The 23,778-nt window shown below is 39.1% G+C and overlaps 2 protein-coding genes across 4 annotated transcripts; one reads left to right on the forward strand and one right to left on the reverse strand.

The window, feature by feature from the left end:
• Nucleotides 1-3,542: 3,542 nt before the first annotated feature.
• Vsp37A (Vacuolar protein sorting 37A) lies at nt 3,543-4,735 on the reverse strand. Its single transcript, XM_065235355.1, has 3 exons — nt 4,608-4,735; nt 4,351-4,543; nt 3,543-4,296 (listed from the first exon to the last, which is right to left on the reverse strand). Exons 1-3 carry the CDS (start codon nt 4,649-4,651, stop codon nt 3,616-3,618), a joined length of 918 nt encoding a protein of 305 aa, XP_065091427.1. The 5' UTR covers nt 4,652-4,735; the 3' UTR covers nt 3,543-3,615.
• Nucleotides 4,736-6,435: 1,700 nt separating this feature from the next.
• On the forward strand, nt 6,436-20,117 carry LOC135712365 (FAM172 family protein homolog CG10038). Of its 3 annotated transcripts, none has more exons than XM_065235359.1 (6): nt 6,436-6,496; nt 6,663-6,786; nt 6,849-7,155; nt 19,134-19,494; nt 19,580-19,664; nt 19,884-20,117. In XM_065235359.1, exons 2-6 carry the CDS (start codon nt 6,711-6,713, stop codon nt 20,015-20,017), a joined length of 963 nt encoding a protein of 320 aa, XP_065091431.1. In that variant the 5' UTR covers nt 6,436-6,496; nt 6,663-6,710; the 3' UTR covers nt 20,018-20,117. The 3 variants fall into 3 exon arrangements, with proteins under 3 accessions (XP_065091431.1, XP_065091430.1, XP_065091429.1); XM_065235358.1 differs by having other exon boundaries at nt 6,482-6,496; nt 6,616-6,786; XM_065235357.1 differs by lacking the exon at nt 6,436-6,496 and adding an exon at nt 6,501-6,582.
• Nucleotides 20,118-23,778: the final 3,661 nt, after the last annotated feature.

A 23,778-nucleotide genomic window follows, 5' to 3' on the forward strand; every position in this document is an offset into this window, starting at 1 on the left:
TGTCAAAATTTACCGTTTTAGTCAGTAAAAGAATTGCTGACTTTTTCAATAATTTATTTGTTTACATTATGTTTGCTGAGTTTTTCAACATTTTTAAGGAATAAATATCAATGAGCAATAAATAAAATATTTCGGATGTTTTACGATTTTTATTAGGGGACTCAGGTTTATTTGTTTAGAGGCATAATAGCAATGATGCTGTTTAAACTAATCTTAAGCTTAAACGCTTAATACTTCCTCGTGGTTCAGCCGGCTGGTTGCTTTATTGGACTGCCAGATTGCGTGCCTAAGTCTTGAGCACTGCTACACACAATTGAAATTTTTGCTGCAAATTCAATGGAATATCTGGAAGTCGATACAGGAGTGCAGGAACTGCCCGATTTCGTGAATGATTCTGCACTCCTGCGTTGACTTCCAGTCGTTTAACTAATTTTCACAAACATGTTGCTGTTTTCACAAACAAATTTCTGAAGTCAAATGCGCGAGGTGGAACGGAGGAGAATTACGTAAAGGAATCCAATTTACTAGTGTGATCAGTAATTTTGGAATTTCGTTTGATGACTGTTTCAGTAAAACATAATCAGTACTGTAAACACCGACATGATTGATCATACAAATTACGAAGACATTCCTGATCAAAGCACAAAACTGACATCTGCCGCCGTTTTCGCGGAAAATATTTATCCTAGCCACGAACACGCGTATAAAATTTATGAGTTGGTTCGTGTCTAATCTATTTCGGACAAATTATTTATTACTAGATAAAACATTTCTGTGGTTTTGACAGATAGATCCTCTGCACATTTGAATCGGCCGTTATGGATTCTCCATCAAGAGTTAAGTTTATGTTTCATGTCGGTTTGTCGGTGCTGAAAACTCGAGTTTTAGTCATTACCGCATTCAGTAGTTTCTTGCAAAAACTAATGAACGTCAGTAATTTTAGCTGAATGTTCGGTAGTTTTTGTGATTTACAGTTCGAGAACTGTAAAAAAATACCGAACAAGTAAACCGTGATTAAGTGCGTGAGTTTACATTCAAATTTACCTCATATATTTTTTATTCGACGATCAATATTTCTGCGTGAATCATCACATTCGAGGCGTTGACATGGACATGGCAGACGGGCTTATTGGTCGCTATCACATTCGGGTCAAAACAAAAAAGTATACACAGAAATTCAAAACAACCCAAAATTAAGTTCTTTTCACTCATCTCCCATGTTCCGTACGATAAGCCAAATTTGGGTAAACCGGCTCAAAGTAGTTTGCATTTAAGCACGGCAAAAAAAAATACCCATCGCTAAGTTATTTTCAATTTTTTCTACCCAAAATTAAGTTCAATAAACTCAAATTTGGGTATATCGCATATTACTCAATTTTGGCTTCTTGTACGGAACTAGACGGTTGAGTCGAATCTTTCGTTCTATTTTTGACAACAATGGCGAGAGGAAATGAAACGGACAGAGGTCAAATAACTCAAATTTGAGTTTAAAAAACCCAAGCGGTGGGTAGTTTTGTTTTTCTGTGTACAAGCCGTTTGCTGTATCATCTCTTAGATTTGTCTATGGTCAACTCATACATTTTGTTTAAACGTGTGCACAAGACATACCCATCCTCAGCGGCGCCGGTGGTGTAGTTATAAGCGTGATTGCCTCTCACCCCTGATCTCTCTGGTCCCCGGTTCATGAGTTGATGGGGAGGGAGGGTCCAGGAGTGGGAGCTGCCTCCCTGGCATCGGTGCTCAGCACGGAAAACAAGATCGACGGAAAACAAATCAAGAAAAAAAAAGACCCATCCTCAGCATGTTATTCAGCTACCTAATTTTCGAGCAGAAGTTGCGAAAACCACGAGCACCTATAAAGCTCCAATCTCAAGGCCGCAGGGCGTCCATGTATGATCGCTACAAAAAAAGCATCCATTTTGAAGCAAACGTGTCTTCCATCCTCTGATATCAGATATGATTTAATGGGTCACTTCCCCGAATGTCGACCCCGTTCCGAAAAGAGAACCTGCAAAAATCCGCGATGCAAATAAGAAACATAAATGAAATGTCTCAAATGCAACATACATCTGTTCCTACAGGTAAATCATAACTGTTTCTATACCTTCCATCACAATGAATAACAACTCCGCCTTTAGGTGGTCTATTAATTTTGATGTACAAATAGTTTACTTGTACCTATTTTGAACTGTAAATATATTTTTCGTTTTTATCATCATAAAAAGAACCTAGAATAGTTTTTTCAAGTAAAAGTTTTTTTGATTTTTGTTTCGCCCAGATGTTTATTGCAATTCGTACACCGACAAACCGACATGAATGACCATAGCAAAACCAATAAAATTTCTGATCAAAGCACACTACTGACATCTGGCTCCGTGTTCGCGGGAATTATTTAGCTAAGCGATGAAGCCGCATGCAAAAGTTATGAATTAGTTCGTGTCTGATCTATTCTGAACAAATTATTTTTCTAGATCAAAATATCTTATGGTTTTGACAGTTCGGATCACTGCACATTTCAAGAGCCACATGTGAAAAGGGCATACAAGCTTTTTGTAAACAAACCTTTGTAGGCCCTCTTCTTGCCAACCGAGGGTCGCCCACGCAAACTAATAACATCATCGGGAAGGGAAAAGCTTCCCCTATCCGGTGATGTTGATGGTTTGCGTTGGTGTCATATGCGTGGCGAGAGAAGGGCATAAGAAGGTTTGTTTACAAAAAGCTTGTATGCCCTTTTCACATGTTGTTCTTGATTTAAATCGGCCGTTTACGATTTTCGGGCATCATTCAAAATTAAGTGTCATGTCGCTTTGTCGGTGATATGTATGTCTTTACTGAAGTTTGAAAAAGGTCATTAATGTTCTGAGATCTTGGTAAAATTGAGGTAATAAAAAAAATGGAACTTGGAAGAGTTTGAGAACCTACAGATAAATCAATCTATACAAATTCAATGTAACATATTCAAGAGAGGGCGGGGTCTCCTACTACTACTGCCACGTTTTCAACTACCCCGTGTGGTTGAGATGTGCTCGTTCGATAAGCAACCATCATATACATTGCATTGTGCGCCCTTGACGACGATCTCGTTTTGGCGCCATTCAATCTTGCCATCACGCTGTGCAACATTATCCATGGCGTTAGAATCCTGCTGTTCGCTTGAAGAGTATAATCTTCTGAAGGTGGATGCGTGCTGAATAAATAAAGACCAGAAGCTGACTGAACACATCTTTTACATTTACGGTTTTTGCAAAATCCTTGTTTTTAATTCGGCATTGGTGTCGTTAGCTTTTTGCTATGCCATTGATTGTTGCATTCAGGGGCCTGACACGCCGCCTTCTTTTCGTAGCCAGCATAGGTGGCATTCATAAGATTTGGTAACTATACCTATACTAGGTGGAGCAGAATCTGTGCATGAAGTGATTGGAATTGCATCATCATTATTTCCATTATTTGTAACCATTCTTACATGCATGGGAACTAGCATGTGATGTCAACAATCAATAAAACTCACAATACACATATAGCTGTTTATTTGCTCAAACAAAGATAAGTAATTGCATCATACGAATTCATATCACATCGAAATATTTACATCCAAACAAACTGACTTCCTATTTATCAAAATGTGGCTCGTTCCAATGCGGTCAGCTGTTGAATTAGTCTGTCCTCTTTGGCCTTCCGCATCGTGTAGCTTTTCCTGGATTCGATAAAATTATTCAAAAAAGAACCTACATCGCTGTCTCCCGCGAGAAATTTGTGAGCTTCCTCATCGCTGCGGGTATCAGCTGCCGAGACGGCAATTTGCAAGAGCTCTTTTATGTGTTGCGGTGAAAAGTCCTCCGATTTTTTCTGATATTTTTGGTTGGAAGCATCGTACCTATCTCCAAGCTCCTTGAATTCAAGGTACATATCCTCCAGTTTTGATTTCTCTTCCTCTATCAGCTTCTTCTTGGCAAGATTATCCGTTGCAATTGCTTCAATTTGGCTCATTAGCTGATCCATTTCGTTGCTTTGGTTCTGGACAAAGCCCAACTTTTCGATAAAAATCTCCAGATAATCTTCATCGCAATTCAATCGGCTCAAATCTTCAAGACTGAGTGCTTGTAGTCCGAATACATCTTGTTCAACAGTAACGGGTGAAGCAATAATACGACGATCCGGTGCTTTGGGCTCTTGGCTGTTGCCATTGTGGCTTTGTTGTGGCGTGCTGGAAGTTTCATTGAGCAACAAAGGAGGATGCTTTTCGAATTCACGGCTGATGGCTTGCACCACTCGGCCTAGATCGGAATGGATGGTGTACTAAAAGTGCATGATTTAGTATCTACATGATCAATCTGTTGAAATTCAACTCACATTCAAAATTCCGGGGGCATTTTCAATTTCCCCCGTGCTGGAGTTCACCCACGGATGATTGAGTATTGGGCTCACTATCAACTTGGGCTTTTCGTTGGGAAAGTTGGCTCCAAGAATTATATTGATCGCTATCTCCCGTCCACCGGAGTCGAAATTTACAAGATACTCTTCGTTTTCCTTGACTTCTTGGACACTGCAATGTTTTCGGGAGGTTTATTAAACTTAATTACTGGCTGGCTGTTTACTAGAATACTTACTTCAAATTAAATATTTTAAGAGTGTCGATTTGCCTTTTCCGCATTATTTAATAAAAAAATTGATGGAACTGAAATCAGCAGCGACTAAATTTATTATTAAATTAAATCAGAAAACCTACATCTGCACCGAACATCGAACAGAGAATACGAGAGAGACGAAAATGCCTAACCAAAACAAAAACAACTTGTGAAACATATCTAACGTCAAAATGTGGGGGAGCGTTCGCAACTTTCATTGGGTTACAAAATTTGGCATAAAGAGTTTTTGAATGATATCAATTCAGTGCTAACATTTGAAAACGGCGCAAAAGCCATTTGTAAACAAATGGTTTGTGGGCCCTTTACTCGCTACCCGAAGAACACCCACGCAAACCAACAGCATCGTCAGGAAGGGGAAAAAATTTCCCCTACCCGATGTTGCTGTTGTGTCGCGTGGGTGTACTTCGAGTAGTGAGTAAAGGGCCCACAAACCATTTGTTTACAAATGGCTTTTGTGCCGTTTTCAAATGTTAGCACTGAATTATTATTCAAAAGTTCTTATTCCCGGATGGTTTTTTTTGCCCGTATTACTTAAAATTATCGGTAAACAATGATCGGTATTTTAACCGATAAAAATCGTTAAGTTTTATCTTAAATAGGCTATTTTTTATTATTAATTAGGACATTTTTAACGTTAATTATGATTACCGATAATTTAGGTATCTGCACTTTCTTCGATTATTGGTAATTTTTACCGATATCTAGGTATTCTTTACCGACTTTTAAGTATGTGCATCTTAGCGTGTATATATTTGAGATTTGGCAGTAATAATTCTGACCGGATATGTTAACCTTATCAGCAATCAAACGGTGATAAAATATCTGGAAAAAATAATACAGATTAAAAAGCCATCCAAAAATAACGATTCCTCACTGTAAGAACTCCCGCATAACATCTATAAACTTGTGTACACAAAACTTGTAAGGCTCTTCTCGCTCATGCAAACCAAGACAACTATCGGAAAGAGAAGAATTTCCATTACCTGATGGCGTTGATGGTTTGAGTGCACTCAATAATAAATGATATCAAAAAAGCTTAAACAGTATCCAAATTCCCACATCACCTTATTGAGTTCGAGCCAATAATACTTCAGCAGTAGTCATGCATGATTAAATTCGAAATAATCACTTGTGATAAAAATTTATGTGGTCAGTATTAAATTTAATTATTTTAGAATATTAATATAGGGGAAATGTATGTAATGTCGGCCTTAGTGTCCCTAATTTGGGCCCATACATAAATTCAGCAATCGACTAAATTTTCAATAGCAACCAAAAATATCCATTAGTACCGTCCCAATGACGCGTTCATCTAGATACAATTGATAAATAGCAGATTTTTAGCGATGGGCCCAATCTTAGATCCATAGGCCAACATTAGAGCCATTTCCCCTATAATCAAAAATCATTAACAATACATTTTAATGTACTCGAAATTCAACAGTGGAAATAATTGTTATTTCGTTGTTTTAATTATATTTTTTTTTCGGGGGTTCTTCGGTAAACTACCCATAATCGCATATCAGTCGCATCTTTGCTTGATTTCCTATCCATATGGGACTGATATTCGATTATGGGCAGTAAAGGGCTTTTCTAGTTTTGTATGCAAACGTTTTTAGGCCCTTTTCAAATGTTACGAGAGAATTTTGCTATAATTGGAGATTGGAGTACGTTCTCATTACCCGGTACTGAAAATCACTGAAAATTTAATGTTTTCTGACGTTTGAACGTCAACGAGAAAATACATAAAACATGAAGAGAAAAACCAAAACAAACCGCGCGAATGATATTATCGGTTAATTTGTGCATCGTCGTCAAATGTGCAGTTGTGTGCAGTGCTGATAAACAATGTAAATTAAAGTAGAATGATTTGATAATGTTATTCAATCAAAACAGTGCATTTTATATAATTGCTTTGCTGAGTGCATTACATTTGGTTAATAGACAATTTTTGCTGTTTTGTGCGTAGAAAACGGAACAAACCGCTTGATGCTTTCTGTGCTTCGTTCTTTGCAGCCACCCATCAAAAGTTTCGTCAAAGCCAGTAGTGGAAGTGCCAGCAGGATGTTCTCGCCGAGCCCAGGAAAACCAAAAACCTATCCAACTACGTTGGAAGGATTTGGCTATGGCTTCAATGAAGGTCGTTTGGGTTGTGCATTTGAGTGTGAGTACAAAGTGAATAATGTTTGGTTTTATTTTTAGAGGGAAAGCTGAGGCAGATGGACAAGGAAACGGGGAAGTTGACCGATAAAGGTTTCGATTTTAACATCTACACTTCGGCACAGGAAAATCAGGTCCACTACGAAGCACTGGGCGAGACGATTACAGATGCCATTTATGAAAAGTTGGAAAAGGACGTTGGACTGAAGAAGCTGTTCTTGCCGGATGATGTGCCACAAGAGGAGGCAACGTTTATTTTCAGCACCACGCAAAAGTTGAACAAACCGAAAAAGCTGCTGGTTTTGATTCATGGTAGTGGAGTTGTTCGGGCCGGGCAGTGGGCCAGAAGGTGAGTGATGGATGTGCATTTCTCGTCAAACTATCTTATACAGTAATGACCCGATTTTGCCAGCTCTCTTTGAAAAATCTTTTCTCATGCTATTCGAAACCCATGCGCTTTTTTAGTGATCTTATTATACCTTAGATTTTGGTATTACAGTTATGTGGAATTATTGAAAGATAAAAGTCTGATACACGGAGGCGCTGGCAAAATCGGGTCATTACTGTATGACGCCATTGACTATTAGCGAATTCGTTTATTATTCAGTTCCAACCTGGATCGGGTATCAAGATTGGGTCTGTTTGTTTTCTGACAAACGTCAGTTTGATCGTTTGTTTTTAAAACCCAGCTCAGGTTGAGGTTCGCACTGACAAAAAGTTCGGTTTCGCACTGGGTTGGAACTGGTTCCAACCCCGATAATAAACGAATTCACTATATGATTGTCATTGATGTACCGTAAAGAGCCATAATTCTGCGCAGTTTTGAAAAAAAAAAAAATCAAAAATAGTAATGGTTGGTTTGTTGCTCCAAAAAATGCGAAAATCAAGAGCCACATATGAAAAGGGTATACAAGCTTTTTGTAAACAAACCTTTGTAGGTTATTTCCACGCCAACCGAGGATCGCTCACGCAAACCAATAACATCATCGAGAAGGGAAAAGTTTCCTCTACCCGGTGATGTTGATAGTTTGCGTTGGTGTCATATGGGTGGCGAGAAAAGGCATAAGAAAGTTTGTTTACAAAAAGCTTGTATGCCCTTTTCACATGTTGTCCTTGAAATGTGAGATAAAAGTACACGTTCACGTCAAACTATTTTGTTGTCTTCGGAGAACTTTTTTCTCGCTTCATAAGGAATAAGTGCATCCAAGACAACACAACGATTTGACGTAAATGTGCACTTTTATCTCCGACGTCCTGCTTACGGCAAGGAATCGAACGACTGTTCTCCCTGGAAATCACAGATACATCAGGCAATAACTGACCATCGTCGAGTCTGAATGACTACTTGCCATAGTGAGCGGGTTGGAAGACCCCTTTCCACATCCGACAGCAGTTCCGGAACGACTATGACGAACGAAGGCTGCTGATGGTAGGACTGAGACGGAGAGATTGGGGGCTTCCATCAGACTTTCTACGGCGCGTTCCGTGTTCCCAGGAGTGAGAGTTACAGATCATCACAATTACTACCACAGTCCGAATAGCTGAAATTTAATCTGTATCAGGCAGTGAATGGTCAATATATTGATTATACTTGCCTGTAGAAGCAAACATTAAGATTCCTGATCCATATCCAGCCCCAGGTCCAGGACGACTATGCTGAGCGCTGGCAGGAATAGGCAAGATTGGATTGGAGCTTAGAAGGGGTCTATTGTGCATCCCGGAGATAAATTAGGATTGTTCGAACAGTAAAGTGGATGTTGTAAAATAGCAGTATCAGAAGTGCCTCTCAACTGGAAACGGGCAAATGACTGTAATTAATGTAGCACACTTGCCTGAAGACGATAGTTGAGAGACCCCACCACCGGACTCGATCGCAGAGGCAGAACGACTCTGATGACAGGAAATAGAACGACTTTGATGGCGACTGGATCGAGTGGTTCGAGGTCTCCCATAATGCGACAGGCACTACGTTCTGGTTTACAGCGTCTCAATTCACAATTCACGGTATCCAATTCTGAATCAGCGTACTGGGTCTAGTCCGGAGATGGGAGTTGAGAACTCGGAAGGTCCCGGAATAGGAGAGATCGTGATGGTAGGCGTGTTCACACGAGGCATCCACATGTTATTGAACCGTCTTCAAATTCACGAAACAATATTCCTTTCGACCATACATACGATGTGAGAGCAACTTTGCGACTTTCAGCCAGAGGCTGGTTCATCTCTTATAAACTTTGCGTAGTTTGGGAGCCAATCCGACTTTGTACCAGATGAAGCTCATTCGGCTGATGTTGGATCCTTTTTTGACTAGCGGCACAACCTTAATTGGATCCTCGCACTGTACACAACCTTTGACCAGCTTCTCGATTGATTCCGATTTCACGCAAGGATGTATACTAGAAAGGTACAGTCAAAACAGTTCGGTGGGTACAGTAAGGACCTCGGTAAAGACATTGTCATCCGTTACTGCTTTAGTACCAACAAGTGGTTTGCTGGTGAGCAAGTCTTCATCGCGGTGCCGTTTTAATGGCGGTTGACGCATGCGATCGCCGGAATCAAGTGACCAAGTGTGTCGGAGTTTTCAATGCGATTCTTTTCGAGCTGAGCGATCTGCCGTCCTTGCTTAGCCATGTCCTTCCTAAGCTCAGCGTGTGGGATTTCCTGTATCTCGGTGATAGAATTAATCGCACTACCAAACGACGAAACAGCAGTTTTTAACCAAGCACATTTCATCAGCTTCGCGCATTCGTTGCACATCCGAAAGAAGTTCGGGATAATGTGGACAATATTCAGAATAGCCTTGTTCAACTTTCTGCCGCTGCACTTCAGGCGAATCATCCTGTCGCAAAACGCCGTGAGACGGATTCTTCATCGCCTTTAACTGGCTTAACGCATTGGTGACAGGCGAAAGCCATTCTGGCTCAGTTTCCAAATGTAACAGCGGTGGAGATGCTTTTAATAGGCAAGGATGAGTTGAATTCTGAAGCGCGTCTGATATCGACAATTCGACAGTGAGCATGCATAAGGGCCTAACTGCGATGATCGATTCTCTTCACCGATACAAAGCTAAGCGTTCTGGACGCTTTGTCGACGACATACGATATATGGTTTGAGTATGTCAGCTTTGAGTCTAGAAAAACGCCTAAGTCTTTCACGCAGTGCACCCGTTCGATAGTCGTGCCTAGTAGTTTGTAGTTGAAAATAATCGGTTGTTTCTTGCGTGAGAAAGTAATAACTGTACACTTAGCTGGGTTGACCACCAGTCGGTTTAGACTACACCAGTCAGCAAAGATGTCAATCTGATTTTGGAGAGAACGGCAGTCGACGAGTGAGCGGATGCGCAGAAAAACTTTCAGATCATCTGCAAACGATAATCGTGGCTCTGTGATAACATGGTGAACGTCGTCGAAGTAGAGGAGAAATACTTTGCGCAGAAGCTTGCTGAGCGACAAGCACCCAAAGTTACTGTCAATTGGCGCTCCGTGAGGTATGAACGAAACCATCTAAAAAGATTTCCATTTCGTGGTTCAGCTTATCGAAGGCTGCCGTAAGATCTGTGTAGATAACGTCCGTTTGGGTCCGAGCAATCCAACTGTCTGTGATGTAAGACGTTAGACACAGCAGGTTCGTAGAATGTGGAATGCCCAGTTATGAATCCGTGTTGATATGTACTTAGATATTGCTTGCAATGCGCATTTAGGGACTCGTATGACAACCAATTCAAAAAGTTTTGATACAGCACTCAGCGACGTGATTCCCCGGTAGTTGTTTACGTCGCGTTTGCTTCCCTTTTTATGAACAGGAAACATATCCGCAGTCTTCCAGCAAGACGCTGATGCCTCTGGAAAAAGAGAGCTGGAATATGCGGCGCAGTGGATCTAAAAGACAAGTGATGTTATTTTTAAGAATAATCGACGGAACACTATCGGGTCCAGCCTTAGTTGAAGTCTTAAGTTTAGATGCTGCTCTAGAAATCGTATCTGTAGTGGCTTCGACCATGCTGAGCGTTTGGTTGATCAAAGGAACATAACTGGCCGCGGAAGTAATGATATTAGCGGAGAGTTGCTCGTCTTCAAACACACTAGCAAATTTGGCTGAGAACAGGTTGCAAATGTCTTGTTGATTTCCAGCAGTTTCACCATTAAAAATCATGGAAGAGGGTAAGCCGACATCCCTGCGTTGCTCATTTACGAAGTTCCAGAAGGATTTCGGGTGTGATTTTAGCCGCCGTTGAATCCTCCTTTGATAGCGTTGAAAACAGAGACGACTAACCGCTTATACTCGTGGTTGAGTCTGACATAGTAGCATTTCAGCGGCAGTGTGCGGAGTTTAGTAAATCTTCTGAGAGCAGCCTTCTTAGTTCTTTTCAACGAGCGAAGATGTTTCGTCATCCACGGGACGCGAGAGTCGATATGGATGATCTTTTTGGAAACGTGTCTGTCAATGACATATGCCAAGACGTGAGAAAAGGTTTGTGCAGCAATGTTGACGTCTACAGGATCTAGAATATGCTCCCAATCTAGGTTAGACAGCACATGGACGATACTGCGATGGTCAGCTCTACGGAAGTCATATGACAGCGTTTGGAGTGCTGGTGAAATCATGGACAATATTATTTTCGATCACGATAACTAAAGCAGGGTGATGATGCACTTCCTTGACTAAAGGTTCGGATGCCGTGGAGAGGAAAGGAGCTGTATCACGAGCACTCACAAAGCAGAGATCCAGGGTGCGGTTGTTTTCATTCAACAGGCCATTGATTTGTGACAGATATCCATCTTATAAGATGTTGCCTCTTTACCCAATTCAAAGACGAGTACACGGATGGATTTGAGTTCACTCACTCGAGAAAAAGTTGCACAAGCTGCGGGCAATGTTTCCGAATCCCTGATTGGAGGATCTGCCAAATGTTTGTTAAAGATAGTATTGATTAATAGTAAAACCAACCGGTGGCTCACTACTTGACCAATAGGCTCCCAAGCAAATCGATTAACGTACCCCATTCTAGTCACAATTCTAGTACTACACAATGTTTGTTTTGATTCGCTATGAAAGTTTGACAGATAAATGAGGGGTTCGTAGATTTTCCTACGTTTCGAGGGGTGCATCAATTAGCTTGGGACCGAAGATAAAACCAGAGCTGAGTCAAAAAGCTGAGCACGTTTCTTCGGAAGCTACTAGTCTAAGAGTTACCTCTATGGTAAAACAGCCTGTCATTCGTGATCGGGATAAGGATAAAACGGTTGGAGCTGAATAATGAACATTTATTGTGGTAAATTCTATAGGGGACTAGGAATAGGGGCCTCATAGCCTAGTCAGTAAAGGCACGGTATTACCAAGCCGGAGGCGGCGGGTTCGATTCCCAATCCGGTCGAGGGAATCTTTCGGGTTGGAAATTTTTTCGACTTCCCTGGGCATAGAATATCATTGTGCTTGCCACACAATATTCAAATTCATGCATTGGTATTGGCATCGAAAGCTCTAAATTAATAACTGTGGAAGTGCATTTAGAACACTAAGTTGAGAGCACGCAATAAGCTAATATGCGCTAAGAAATAATCTTGAAAATGCGAATAAGAAGAAGAAGATGTGGTAAATTCCAACCAGTATTATCCTCGTATTAAATCTCGATCAAGAATATTAAGCTGCTTTGACGTCGACATCAAAGTTGATCAACACGAGTTTAAGCAAACATTTGGCTGGCAGATCATCAAAACAGGGTCGGAATCAGAAGTTAATTCGAGGTGGAGCTTACTGCCATTAGTGTTCATGATTAGTTAACATTGCCCGCAGCTTGTGTCACTTTTTCTCGAGTGAGTGAACTCAAATCCATCAGTGTACTCGTCTATTGGTCAATAACACAACAGTAAACACTACAATATGTCCTATTTGGTAACTTTTTCGCTGTTTTCACAACACGATACTTGCGTTAATTCCGACATCCGCGTAAAAAATCGCGTAAAAAAAAACCGTGTAAAAACCGCGTAAAAAGCGACTCCATTGTGTAACGATAAACCGCGTAAATTCCGATATCCGCGTAAATTCCAGGCTGGTAGCGAGTCACTTTTTTAGTGACTTGCACACTGAGATTATTTTACCGAAATCTCAACAGCTCAACTTTCGGTAAACAGTTCGGTGTCCTGTTCGTATCCGGGTCCTCCCCTGGGTAGGCTCGTGTCCGTCCAGGTTCTGGTACATTAACTTATATCTATGCATGGTAATTATACTTTACAACTCACCTAAATGTCGATAATGCTGAAACTATATGAATGTTAGGTGTGTGCTGCAATGGAGTAATAATTGAAGGAAATGAGGTTCTTATGTGGCTGATAGGTAATTCTAAAATAGGTAAATCATGCAAGCACACACCTTTTACAATTCTTATCCTACTTACCAGTTCCGTCCAGTATAAATTGGTTGTTTCCAAATGGCCTAATCCTTTCTGACTGCTTACTCTCTTACGTTTTCTCGCTTTTTTCCTTCTTCCTATTGAAAATCTGGCCGTGTTCCCATTTGTTCTCAGGTAGATAATATTGGTACATGAGGGGAAGAAAGAAATAGAACAAGTTAAGTGTGAGCCGCATGCGTTCGTTAGTCGTTTGGGTCATGGTGTTGTGTTCCCTATATTATTTGCCTCTAAAGGGTGATACGGTCAAAATTTGGTCAAGGGAAAACGCGTGTAAATCGGTGAAATCGTTTATTTAAAAAATCAAATTAAATTTCTTTTTCAAGTTCAATTAGTATAAAATTCAGGAAAAATATTCAGTTAGGCTTCCGCTTTTCCAAATCCGAATTGCCGGGCCTTACGCTTGACCCCTGCCATCAGATTTTGTACAGCCACCTTGTCCACTTTCTTCGCCGCAGAAAGCCAGTTTGCCTTGAACTGCTGCTCGCCCTTAGCAGTTTTTTTGGTCTTCTTTAGGTTCCGCTTGACAATAGCCCAGTATTTCTCAATTGGGCGGAGCTCTGGCGTGTTGGGAGGGTTCTTGTCCTTGGGAACCACCTGCACGTTGTTGGCGGCGTACCACTCCATGGCCTTTTTACCGTAATGGCAAGATGCCAAATCCGGCCAAAACAGTACGGAACAACCGTGTTTCTTCAGGAAAGGCAGCAGACGTTTATTCAAACACTCTTTCACGTAAATTTCTTGGTTGACAGTCCCGGAAGCTATGAAAATGCTGCTTTTCAAGCCACAGATACAGATGGCTTGCCAAACCAGATATTTCTTTGCGAACTTTGACAGTTTCATGTGCTTGAAAACATCTGCTACCTTTCCCCTTCCTTTTGCCGTATAAAACTCCTGTCCCGGAAGCTGCTTGTAGTCGGCTTTGACGTAGGTTTCGTCGTCCATTACCACGCAGTCAAACTTCGTCAGCATCGTCGTGTACAGCCTCCGGGATCGCGCTTTGGCCGTCGTATTTTGTTTATCATCGTGATTTGGAGTCACTACCTTCTTGTAAGTCGATAGTCCGGCTCGTTTTTTGGCTCGATGCACGGTTGTAGACGATACACCCAGCTTATTTGCGGCATCTCGGAGAGAGAGGTTAGGGTTTCGCTTGAAACTACCGGCAACTCTCTTTGTCGTCTCAGCGGCTTTCGGTTTTCGATTTCCCCCCGATCCAGACTGTCGACAAACGTTCCCCAAACACTTTAATTACATTTGTAACGGTTGATTTGGCAACTTTTAGCGATTTTGCCAACTTTGCGTGCGAGTAGCTCGGATTTTCGCGATGCGCGAGCAAAATTTTGATACGCTGCTCTTCTTGCTTGGACGGCATTTTGACAACTGAAGAGTGAATTACAAAATCAAAATAGGAGCAACATTCTACACACACACACCTTCAAAATGAGGGGTGTTCAGGTTTTTTAAATGCAAAATTGAAAGAAATACGTCAAGTTGATATTGACCAAATTTTGACCGTATCACCCTTTATTCAGCTCTTAGATCACCCTCTCTCCCCAAACTATTGTGGATGAGAAAAAGAACTCATATTTGGTAAACTCTCGTGAGCTGCAATGCATAAGATATGAATAACAAACAAATCTAGAACGGGGCTTAAACATATAACATTTTCTAAGACTGATCATGATTAATATAGTATGAATAATGAGAATTGTATGAAGAAAAGACGATCCCAAAAGAAAGCTCCGTAGCAATAAAACTATTACTCTGTGCTAATATGAGTTATTTCAAAATGGGCATCCATACTCAGAAACTATACCCGACCTTAACAAACTGTACCGAAATCAGAACAGCTAAACTACTCGGCAAGATTTTGGCATTTCTATTTAATTGTATTAAGCTATCTCACAGAGACCAGACGTCCAAGTTCGATCAGAAACTTGTGTAAAGTTAAGTGGAAACGTTGCCGTTACGTAGCGCTAGCATCTCCTGATTTCCTCTATAAATTTATCACTTTCGACCAATTTGGTAAATTATCTGCTAAATTATCTGCTGAAAATTGCCACTTGGCGCTACCAGCACTTAGTGTCTATTGTAAGTTTTGCAACGCCAGCGCCATCATGTTGTCAAAGAGGATTTTTAAGTGGGGAAGTCGCCGTTAGTGGCGCTTAAGTCGAATAGGAATATTTACACAAGTTTTTAGAGAAATTTTTGAGCCTCAAAGTCTGTTCTCTGTGGCTATCTTATATCGAGCTCTTTTCAATAATTGCAACATGTGAATAATGCAGAACAAGTTTAAAATTGTTCTAGAGCCAAATTGGTTTTGAAGGAAGGTCAAACTACAAACGAACAGCTCAGCTGCTCTGCACCCTATGAAAATTATGCTTTCCCAATATGGTACATTCTCTCACTATAAACCTGTCATTTCTAGCCTATCTGAACTATTTAATAGCTGGAAACCATAACATGGGTTACGCTCCTCTCAAGCGGGCCCTCCGCATCCTATCTCTGTCTTATCTCAAATGCCAATGGTTTGAATGTATCAATATATACATTGGAAATGACGTTCAATCAAATAAACCCATACCCCACTCACTTGGCCAGGCTTTAGAATCGTCCAGTGGGCAGTGCTCTCTACACTACAAGTTCCCTTTCTTTCAAATTTACCCGAAATTTTATATTTTACCCCTTTGTTGATTTATAACAATGAAACATTAGGACAGAGCACGGATTTGAGGTTACTAGAGTATTAAATAATCTAGGTCCTATTTAGGAATATATCTGAAAAATCCAAATTTGGCCAACGCCCACTTTTAATGAAGTTCTATTGTTCTCAGAAACGCTAAATCTAGAGATCTTTGGGGAATTCCAGAGATCTTAAGGGGGGGAAGTCCCCGAAACTTTAGCCCAGACTATTGAATTGGTTTAAACATTTATAAGCGTGAGTTTAGACAAATTCAGGATAGTTCCATGAGATGCTTAAATAAAATCGAGAACCCTTAAGATGTTCCGAGAGATTCAGTATAGAGACCTTCAGACAATTTATGATAACTTCAGAAATATTTCAGAAACTTTACAGAATTCCAGAGAATTTCAGGGAAGTTTAACTGTGTTTACGAGAATTCCATTTATTTTAAAGCAAAACCGAGATCTTCCTTAGAGTTGAGAGTTTTAGGGAAGCTTCGAGAACATCAAGACGGCAAGACAGATGAGAGAACTAAAGGGGGCAGTTCAAATTCAAGGAAATTGCAGAAATCGAAATTTCCGGAAACTTCGGTTCGCTCAGAGCAATTTTCTCGAACGCAATACAAATTATATGAACATCCGGAAAATGTGAGAGTATTTCAAGGGTGTTATATCATGGAAATTTCAAGATCTAAAGAAAATTCGAAAATTTAGCTAAGTTGATTAGAGAACATCAACGAAGTTCCATTAATTAAAATAAAAAGGCGAGAAATTTTAGGAAGCACCGATATTTTCAATAAATTTCAGAGAAATTCTTAGAAATTTAGATATTTTTAGATTGTTTCATTATATTCAGTGAAGTTCCGAGTACTTTGAGGACGATCAGATAACATCAGAAAAATCACTTTACCTTAGGGAAATTAGCAGCGACTTACTAGGAATTTACTTAGAATTATGGGATATTCCGTGAATTCTATGATTGATCCAAAAACTTAAGAAGCTTCAGAGAATTATAAATATATATCAGAAAATTTACCGAAACATTTGATCAATTTAAATAAATTAAGATATTTATTGAAAATTACTTGCCGGGAAAATTAGTGATTTAAGGCAAAGTTCCGTGAGCGTTTATAAACTTTATTAAACTTAAGGGCAATTAAATCAATTTCAGTAAAATGATGGGTTTAAAAAAAACTAAGACAGGGCAGTCTAGAGAATTTAAAGAAAATTGAGAAATATTTTTGGCAGTTTTAAAAACATCAGGAAACTCTGGACTATTGAAGAAGTTATGAATTAGTTTCGATAATTTGAACTTCAGACAAGTCTTGAGAACTTCAGTGAAAATCATAGAACTGTATTAATTATTTAGAATGGGGAAGCCTAAAGAAGTTCCTGAAATTTCAGAATAACTTCGAAAAATTCACAGAAACATTTCGAGAACTTCAAAGTCTATGGAACTTAAGGGAAGATCCGAGAACTTTAGGAACTTTTATGGACATTTTGGGAGCATCTCAAATAAGTTTAGCAAAGCTCCAAAAACAAAGGGAATTTCAGGGGAGTTCAGTTCAATTAGTTTCTCTAAATTAGCGGGAAATTTCAAGAAGTTCTCAGATTTTCAGAGAACTTTAGAGATAACAAACAAGCTTAAGCATTTTTAGAACAGTTCAATTAAATTCATGAAAGTACAACAAAGATATTGATCTCGCTAATAAAATTCTAAACAAAAAAAAAACTGCAAGAAAGAACATATATCCTCAGAGCAGAGGTATTCCAGAGCAGGGAAATTACATAAATTTTAAAAAAGTTTCGAGAAGTTCAGTGAATTGTTAAAACTTTAGAGAAGATTCATGATCGTTAAAAAAATTGTGGGAACTTTAGGAAGTCCAAAAAAGTTCAGAGAAGTTAAAAAAAATATTGCGAGCATCAGGTTAGTTTCTCAAACTACAAAAGAATTTCAATGCAGTTTAATTAAATTCAGGAATATTTTGGGGACTGGGGAAATGGGGTAGTTAACCCTAGGTGTGTCTTTAAGAAGAGCTGAAATAAAAAAATATCTGACTTGAAACAATTTCAAAATTTATCCTGGTGTTCACGTTATATTGACATGAGTATAAAAATTACTTTTAAGAGCACATGTGATTGTAATTTTTGTAAAAATTACATGCTGCAACATATTTTTATTTTCTATGCTGCTTATAATTAGAGCTTAAAACTTGCCGAAAAAAGCATTATGCAAAGTACAGTCACCCCAGTACTATGGGCCACCCACAATTATGGGCTACTTCCATTTGATTAACATGCAGAACTGACTGACCCATAATAGTGACTAGCTGGCCCATAATACTGGGGTGACTGTAGTTAAATAAAAAAGTTGGGACTTATGTAGTTAAATAAAAAAGTTGGGACTTAAAGTGTTTGTCCGTTTCATAATATGAACAGGAACATCCAAACTCTGCCTGAAGAAAAAACTTCTAATATTTGAACATGTTTATCGACCGGTCATGTTTTTTGCTGTGCAAATTGTTGCACTACCAGGAAAAGAAGCTATTGAGACTTGAGAACAAATGTTAAACTAAATAATAAACAATTTCAGGCAAAAATCGTTGCAATCCTCAATTGCAACGATTAATTCCCTTTATATTCTGATAAGATTTAGTTTAAGATGACAATTGTCATACTGACATGCAGTTATAAAAAACCTGTTTAAAATTACGAAATTGCTAAAGCAGGAACAATGTAAAAACAATTAGGTATATATCATAACAATTAAGGCTGGTAAGTAACTTACTGTAGTAACTGGAGCACTGAAATGTAATTTAATTTAAATTTCAAACACTTCTTCTTCTTCACATTTCAAGCTTAATGCTTGTCACATTTTAGCTTATTGCGTGCTCTGAACCTAGTGTTCTAGATGCACTTCCATAGTTATTAATTGAAAGCTTTCGATGCCTGTACCATTTTTACATTATAGTAAAATTGTGTGGCAAGTACAATCATACTCTATGCCCAGGGAAGTCGAGAAATGTTTCAATCCGAAAAAATCCTAGGCCGGTCCGGGAATCTAACCCAATCATCTTCAGCATGGTCTTGCTTCGTAGCTGCGCCTTTACCGACTGAGCTAAAAGAGGCTGCACATGAATATAAAAAAATAGTTCTATCGATGTTATCCACCTAAGTCGTCCTTCGACAGTTAATAAATAAATTTCATCTTTCTCCTCTTTTTCGGTTTTCTCTTCTCACAGCCTTATCATAAACCACAGCTTGGAATCGGGAACGCAAATTCCCTACATCAACAAGGGCCGGGAGCTAGGATACGAAGTCCTGTTGACCAACACTAACGACAACTATCGAAAGGCTGCCGGTGGCGGCACGAAGGGCATCAAGGGTAGCCGGAGCCCTACCGAGCACGCCGTATCGGTATTCGAGAAGTACATCATACCCAGCGAACCGGATGCGGTTGCCATTGTGGCACACAGCTACGGTGGCGTTGTAACGGTGGAATTAGCACAAAAATTCCCCGAATTTTTCAAGCAGAAAGTATTTGCTGTCGGTTTCACCGATAGCGTGCACTCGTCTTCGTTGGTTCCCGAAGTGTTAATTGGGGTGCGTGAATCGATTAGGAGACAAATAAAAATCCCGATTTAATTATTAACGCTCATTTGCATTTCCCTTCCTGTTGCGTTTTCAGATCGGCCGCAACTGGGTAACCTCGAAGGAGCCACTCGACACGACGCTAACAATTTCCAAGCGCGACCTACCGCGGTACTCAGCAGGTGAGAGCACTAGAGCACGTGTTGCATGTTGGGTTCTGATTTGCATGCTTCGCTGATTGGCCATATTACAACGAATAAGTGCGTGCTTCAATCATCCATTTGTACCAGTAATGAAAAAGGCTAATCATGTTTGAAGTGCTATGATTCTCGTTGGGAAGGGGAAATATGCATGTAGGTAGTTTGATAACCATTATTTAATTTTTATATTTCACTTTCTAGGTCACATCAAGCATGAGATGACGTCGTACTCCTGCATGGATGCGTTATTTAAATTTTTCGAACAACGGTACGAACAGGTAAAGACTGACTCCGAATCCGGGCCGGATTTAAAGAAGCCGAAAAGCGAACTTTAACTGCCATCCCACACCTGATGTTCCGTCTCAGGAAGAAGAAAGAAAACATGACGTTGTAAAGTTTTGGTTGTCTGCGAATAAAATTAAGTCCAAGAAAGTACCTCCGCTGTTTATTGTTCTTATATACTTACTGCTCAAGTGTAAATTAAAGTATCTCTTAATCTTAATTCGATTTCGTCTTCTTGGCGGTCGCCCGAAAGAAACCAAGATCCTCTCGAGAAGTGATTCGATTCCGGAATGGCAGTTTATTTACACAACAATTATTCAAACTGCCGCTGTGGGGGCGGATGGGTGCTGCTTGTTTTGAGCTTGGGAGAGAGCTATCTTGATGATTTGCTCGTAGTAGAGCACGGTAAAGTAATGGCAGGACAAAGACAGCAGATCCTGGCGGAAAACCCATTATGGGAACACTATCCGGGTAAATTCCAACAAAAGGAATATAAAATGAGATCTTCTTCGGTGGTTAAATCTTCGCTTCGTTTGAGCGCTCCTTATCGGGATCGTTTTGTAACCCCCTTTTGTCAGTTTTGTGTAAAATTGAGAGTGTGGGAGAAATTTGCAAACTGTTACGCTGCTTTGCCTGAGCAGTTGAAGTGGGAGGGTGGTTTCTTTTGTAAATGGGTACAATCAACGGTCGGGGTGTATAATCTTGTTACCGCAATCAGTCCGGAGATTTATATTGGTAGTGCGAAAATAAAATAATATGCTTTTGTGGAGCAACAGATTTGTCTTGTTCTCTATCGTTTGTATAAATTCTGATTGCGGGTTGAGTGAAGTACCTACTTTCTGTTGGTGTACCTATCATACTGCCGCTATTCGCATGTCCGTCCCATAGCGAAAATCAGCAAGCCGAGAAAATCGTGTTTTATGTTTGCTTCGTACCATTGCTTCTTATGTGATGGAACAACTAATTTGACTGTCTTCTCAAACTTTTTCAGAACAAAGTTGTTGAGTTCATCCAGTATTGTGATTATCTACCATTTGCATTGAAAAAAACTCAGTTTTGACAAAAACAACTATGGGACCGACATGCGAAGAGCGGCAGCATAGTTCTGAAGTCAAGTTAATCATATTTGAAAAAAAGTTTTTTTTTTTTAATTTTTAAAACGAATAAACCTTTTTCAATAACATCGTTAGGAAGAAACAAATCAATACTTTTACTTTTGTCACAAAACAGTCGAGTCTTGCGAGGGGGGCAGGGAACAATAAAAAATAAATTCAAAAATTATACAACTTGAAACTAGGATTGAAACCACAACATAAAAGTATACTCAATCCTGTTTTACGCGATTCATTATATCGATTTTGCTTTTATCAGACCCCCTTCACTCTTTGGAATTTAAAGAGACAGATAACAGCGCCAATAGGTTTGTGACGATACAACGTTGAACTGCAGCGTTGGAAGAAAACACGCACACCATCATACATGTACGAACCCACACGACTGAGCGGAGGGTGCAGCCAAAGATATTTAATTAACAAGATATCAAAGATATTTAATTAACAAGATATCCCACTAATCAATTCCTCGAACAAGGCTATGGAAACACCACCCTTATGTGATCGCAGTGCCATCTAGTGAGTGCACATTTAAACTGGGTTATTTTTTGGTTCCGTGCAGCTTCAGTTTGCGATTTCATTCACCGTCATTGAAAAATATCTTCGTTATAAAATAGAACAGTAATCATTATTCCAACGTACTTTTAAATATCTAATAGTATGCAGCTGAGTACACGGAGAACAAATTTTAGCAGACACAATTATTTTTCCGGTCAAAATAACTATATTGTTCAATTGTTTTAGAGATAACCCGAAACTATAGTTGATTTGACTATATATAGAGGGCAACAACTATAGTCCATAGTTGGCTCCTCGGTTAGCTCAACTATATTTTTCAGTAGATGAACAAACGTCAAACTCCAAAATACAACTATGCTTTAGTTGATTCAAGAAAACTATTGTTAGGAAAGCAAAATTTTACAATGTTTATTAAACGAACTGCTCTTCATTATCGACATATCAAGGAGGTTTGTGTTGCTTCTTTATCGATCTCAAAAACACAACTGCAAAATCATAAAAAAGTGACCAAGAACATTCAACTTAGATTTGAACCGTGTTCATCTGCGTGAGAGCCAGCTATCTTATCGCCTGCTCTACGCATCACAAGTTAAAAGTATGTGGATTTATGATGATCACTTGAAACCATAGTATATAAATAAATTACATTTGGCGGTTGTTATAATTGATCAAAGTTATAGTTGAATTGAGTATAAGATGAACAGTTGAATCTATTAGGTAGATATGATTGAGTTGACGGTCAAATTAATGTTGAAATAACTATAGGTTTCTTTCAAACAACAATATTTTTCCATGTGAAAGTAACTATTAGGATTGTTATCTTAACTTAACGAATTTGTTCTCCGTGATATTACAAGCGAAAAGGCAGCAGAGGAATAGGGTAAACATTTAATTCGGCCTAATCGCCGATTTTCATCCTATCGAGCAGAAAAGAACAAATATAGGTATGATTTAGCACAGACAAACAGACGTAACACTTCATTGTGTATCTTCGTTCACGCATTTAACGGTTGATTTGAATATTATCAGCTCCGCGAACTATTCGCCGCAGCGCTGGCATCGGATCACTTTGACGTTTCTATGCATTCTATAGAACTTTTATGCAATATTGTTTTCCGCGAGAAGCCCGAGAGATGTCGTTACTGAGGTCATATGTTTTGAGATACTATGTTTTCAAGAAAAACTTTTTCAAAAAGTTACGTCTGTTTGTCTGTCGATTTAGTATGATACACTCAAAAATATTACAAAACAAATATAGATTAAATATAAAGCATTTTATGCTTTTTCAAAATTTATACATTGGTTCGATTAAAACTTCGTCAAAATTATACTAAGTCCGAATAACGGAGTGGAATTCGATCAGTGTTTACTAAAATGACAGGAAAAAGAACATTTGGATTCCCTTCGGAGCTTTGTCCCGGCGGAGAAATTGTATGTATTTTTTAAATAATATTCATAAAAAATAAACCAATTAAAAAAGCTTCCTGAGACAATTTTTATTTTCATTTGAAACAATAATATTTACCATAAATAAAATAAAGAAGCAAAAAATACATTCTCTCGAATAAACGGTACCTACACAGCAAAAAAAAAATGTAATATCGATCAATGTAATTCAAGCTGATGTATGAAATAATGATGTAATAGCAAAAAGCAGATACAATATTACATCAATGGATGTAATTTTGTTCGCAAAGTCGATGTACATCGTACAACGTTATATTACATAACCGATGGATTAACCTGGTTGCAGCAGTTTGAATGTAATATTCAACAACTTTTTTTTTTCTGTGTATGCATTGTAAGTATATTTCGATTTTATACATTTTTATACTAAGTTTGCATTCTCTCCCTTTATACCGACCTTTGCGTCGGTACGGAGAGTTGCGCAATATTTTTTGAGTGTACATTAGTTCAAAAGCTACAGCACAAAGCCTTTGTGAGCAAATAATGAATATGTACACCCTTTATTCTTAAAGACAAAAGAAGCACTCTAAGCGAATTCATTTGTACATCCCATTTGTATCTTCAACCCGAGCTTCCTCCGTATGACAAAATCAGAAGGCGTTCCTATACGTTTGTACGAAATGGAAACTCGTAGGTCGAATTTGGAATCAAGAAGCAGAATTGGAACAATTTCGGTATTTTTTAAGCTTTCAAGAAAGTATGCCAATATGAAATAT

This window comes from Ochlerotatus camptorhynchus, unplaced genomic scaffold (assembly GCF_037179485.1).
Source record: "Ochlerotatus camptorhynchus isolate MF236.1 unplaced genomic scaffold, CSIRO-AGI_Acam_v1.1 ptg000473l, whole genome shotgun sequence".
NCBI classification, from domain to species: Eukaryota; Metazoa; Arthropoda; class Insecta; order Diptera; family Culicidae; genus Ochlerotatus; species Ochlerotatus camptorhynchus.